The sequence below is a fragment of the Poecilia formosa genome, unplaced genomic scaffold, assembly GCF_000485575.1.
Source record: "Poecilia formosa unplaced genomic scaffold, Poecilia_formosa-5.1.2 Scaffold6, whole genome shotgun sequence".
Classification (NCBI taxonomy): domain Eukaryota; kingdom Metazoa; phylum Chordata; class Actinopteri; order Cyprinodontiformes; family Poeciliidae; genus Poecilia; species Poecilia formosa.
The window spans coordinates 2,557,561-2,561,417 of record NW_006799945.1 but is presented as its reverse complement, the minus strand read 5'-3'; the positions used below and the strand labels follow the sequence as shown (position 1 = coordinate 2,561,417).

The window sequence follows — 3,857 nt, the reverse complement described above, 5'->3', positions numbered from 1 at the left end:
TCCAGGACCTCTACTGGACTGCAATCCCCTCAGTCACTGGAAACATCAGCGCAGAGTGCTACCAGCCTCGGTCAGACGCCTTCCACCTTTTCAGAGACCCAATAACAGGAGACCTGCCCTGGCCTGGCCTGGTGTTTGGACTCACCATCCAGGCCACCTGGTTCTGGTGCGCTGATCAGGTTGGTAAGAAACATGATCATCTGCTCTGCGCATGGAGACCTCACTCCACTAACTCAGTAACAGGTTTTACAACCTAACAGAAACAAAGAAAAGTCATAAACTCATTTAGTTGATTTTACATAACTGTGCTTTAAGCCTGCCAGTTTTTAAACTAATTTCAGAAGAACCTTTTAAAGGATCATAATCATTGATCTGAACTGCAACTCCCTTGGAAATAATCTCCAATTTCATGATAGTAAAGTTGAAGGCAAAGAAAGCGAAGGCAATTTTTTCACTTAAAAATGTTTTTTTATTTCTTATACTTTGATGGTTTTGTTCCTGGGAAAATGGGAAACTGCAGTTTGAGCTCATTCTTGGTATATTTGTTTATGCAAAATACAACCTGACAAACATAATAAACTCACAAAAACAGGTAAAAAACCTGTTTTTATCCTTTTAGTTCAAAAGTATAGTAACCTCAGCAAAAGGTCACTCTGAGGCTAGGTTACTTATTACTTATGGTTATTTAATGCACATGGTGAACATGCGGTGAAATGTGCATGTTGTGTAATACAAAAGACTTGAAATAGCCACATCGACCATGCTGCATTTATTTAACACATAATCAATGTAGTATTCCAGCAAGGCATTTTCATTTAGTCATAATTACCCAAAAGAAACATTACATAAAATTCCACTTTAAACCCATCATTCACAAATGTGCTGTAAGCCTTGCAGTCAGAGGTTTTCAATGATTGAAGCTGACCCACTGCTAATAGACCTCTGATCCATCCTATCAAGCTGTCAGAGTCATAATTCCCATGAGATAAAAGTGCAAGACATGATTGTTGGATAAGTGAGATGTAGTTTTATACAGGCACAGCAGGAGAACAGAGCACACGTGTAAAAAGACTGGAGTCAATAAATGATCGTAATCTGATAATATGTTAACCCAATCTGATGCAGACGCTGCTTAGCAGCTTTTCAAGCATTTGAAGCATTGAATTACAGCAGCGTGCATGACTCAGTGCATATAAGTGAACACTGAGTCATGCTCACAGTGATGTCCTGCAGATTTTTACAGCACACTGTTGTCTTGCTGGATTGGTTTCTGTTAAATGTGGTACTATGATCAGGAAGGGGTTTTAGAGGATTAAAGTACTGATAATTTCTTTTGCTTACCTGATGTGTAAATATATAAGGCACCAACCAGTTATTGTATTTAATACCCCTGTTGTACCTTCGTTTAATTTTAGGTGATTGTCCAGCGTTGCCTCTCAGCCAAGAATCTCTCTCATGTCAAAGCAGGCTGTATCTTATGTGGATACCTGAAGTTATTGCCCATGTTTCTCATGGTTTTTCCTGGGATGATAAGCAGGATTCTCTATCCAGGTGCCGAAAATATTTCATAACACTATCTGATTATTGTGTATTTGTCTTTTTCTTCAATGGCTATGGTGAAGGAAAATAATTCATCATCTAACTAAACATTTGGCACTGTGGCATTCACAAATACTTCAGCAGGCTTCCATAGTTTTTTTATTTTTTATTTTAATGAAACCATCTTAGTTACACATGTGCGTCACTGTTGAAAAAAAAATTCTCCTCCTACAGTAGCCAAACACTTCACCCACCTCAGTGAAAGTGAAAAGTGAAAGTAATTTTGTCATAACTTACTTTCTGATTAATTTGGTTAATAATTATCTGACATATTTCGTACTCTAATAGAGAATTGAAATTTAATTTCTGGACACTTAATTGATGATTTATTATGAAAAGAAATTGTAATAACATCCCAGCAGAAGTAACATGTCTGGTCAGCTGAAGTCTGTAAATACCAGTCTTGATGTTAATACACATGCTTAGAATGACAACACACATATTCTATGATTAATAAAATAGTGTTATTTTTGATATTTAATCCAGATGTGGTGGCCTGTGTGGATCCGGATCAATGCAAAAAATACTGTGGGACTAGTGTTGGATGCACCAACATTGCCTATCCCAAAATGGTTGTGGATCTCATGCCCAATGGTGAGAGAATCAACAATTTTGTCTTAATCTTAATCCAAATTTTAACTTCTCTGTGTTTTCCCTCACTTTTATCTCTTCAGGTCTGAGGGGTTTGATGCTATCAGTGATGATGGCCTCACTAATGAGCTCCCTCACTTCAATATTTAACAGTGCTAGTACTCTCTTCACCATGGACATCTATACTAAGATCCGTCCCTGTGCCAAAGAGAGGGAACTGATGATTGCTGGCAGGTAATGCAGTTTTAGCTTGATTTTATAATACTTATCATTTACATTCCTGACTTGTATCATAATTGCAGGGTGTTTATCATCTTCCTCATTTGTGTGAGCATTGCCTGGATTCCTATGGTGCAGTCAGCCCAGAGTGGTCAGCTCTTTGACTACATACAGTCGATCATCAGCTATCTGGCTCCACCGATAGCAGCTGTCTTCTTTCTTGCCATCTTTTGTAAACGTGTTAATGAGCCTGTAAGTTTTCTATTGGTTTTATTACAATTTGTGATTTTTAACAACTCAGTCATTAGAGACAGAGGACAGGGTGGGACGTTCTATCTTCACAGAACAGCAGCGGTTTACTAGGGGGAACCAAAGTAGGAAAAATATTTCATTCTTGAAGCTAAAATGTACCACTTTAATTTTTGTATTAATTGTTAAAATAAAGTTATTGTGAACAGGTAAAAATGAAAATGGTCCAGGGGACCAATAAGTTAAGGTTTCTGTGCCAGCGCATATCATCATACGACACTGATTTACTATTCTCTGTTGGGTGCAGATCTGTTTAAAACGGCCCATGTCACAGACTCAATCTCATTTCTACATACTCTATTTATTGATCTGCTGTTCAACTTAATATCACATTAACTTTCTTCTTTCTTTTCAGGGTGCCTTTTACGGAATGACCATTGGCCTGCTAATAGGACTATCCAGGATGATTACAGAGTTTATCTATGGCACAGGGAACTGTGTCAACCCGAGTGACTGTCCCACGATTATATGCGGCGTACACTACCTGTACTTTGGGATTATCCTGTTTACCGTCTCCTGCACGGTCATAGTCGGAGTCTCTCTGATAACCAAACCCATTGAGGACAAGCATGTAAAAGATCTGTTTTAGTTCTCAAAAATAGAAATTTAGGCTTTGTTCTATGATTATCACACATTTATTTCTAAATTGACAATCATTTTTAGTATGTTGTGTTTCTTTACTAGCTGCATAGATTGTGTTGGAGCTTGAGAAACAGTACAGAGGAGAGAGTGGAAATTGAAACAGATGACTGGACTAATTATGAGGAGGATGAAATGGAAGTAGAAGGTAATAAGCATGTAACAGGAGCTTCGAAGTGGCATATTTACAGTACTTAAATTAGGAGGGTTCTTTTATTTGCTTTCTATTACTTTTTGAAGTTTTATTAAAAGTTTAAAATAAAATCTTCCATGATTTGCAGAGCCTGAGGAGGAACCTGGCTTCTGTAAGAAAGCACTCATGTGTTTTTGTGGATTGGAGCAGAAGAAAGCTGTGAAACTAACTCCAGAGCAGGAAGCAGAGCTGAAGAAGAAGCTCACTGACACAACAGAGGACCCTTTTTGGAGAAAGGTTGTCAACACAAACGCAATCATTCTCCTTTGTGTTTGTGTGTTTTTACACGGATACTTTGGTTAGACAA

At 37.9% G+C, this 3,857-nt stretch overlaps 1 protein-coding gene across 3 annotated transcripts in view; it reads left to right on the top strand.

The window, feature by feature from the left end:
* The window catches only part of LOC103148303 (sodium/glucose cotransporter 1-like), a 9,278-nt gene extending 5,421 nt beyond the window's left edge, over window positions 1–3,857 (top strand). For all 3 annotated transcript variants that reach the window (XM_007567021.2, XM_007567012.2, XM_007567003.2), the window contains 8 exons: window positions 1–179; window positions 1,416–1,551; window positions 2,086–2,193; window positions 2,274–2,424; window positions 2,493–2,661; window positions 3,074–3,289; window positions 3,403–3,505; window positions 3,639–3,857. The exon at window positions 1–179 is cut by the window's left edge. In XM_007567021.2, coding sequence (XP_007567083.1) covers window positions 1–179; window positions 1,416–1,551; window positions 2,086–2,193; window positions 2,274–2,424; window positions 2,493–2,661; window positions 3,074–3,289; window positions 3,403–3,505; window positions 3,639–3,853 — 1,277 coding nt within the window. In that variant the 3' untranslated portion in view covers window positions 3,854–3,857. The remainder of the gene's footprint in view (window positions 180–1,415; window positions 1,552–2,085; window positions 2,194–2,273; window positions 2,425–2,492; window positions 2,662–3,073; window positions 3,290–3,402; window positions 3,506–3,638) is intronic.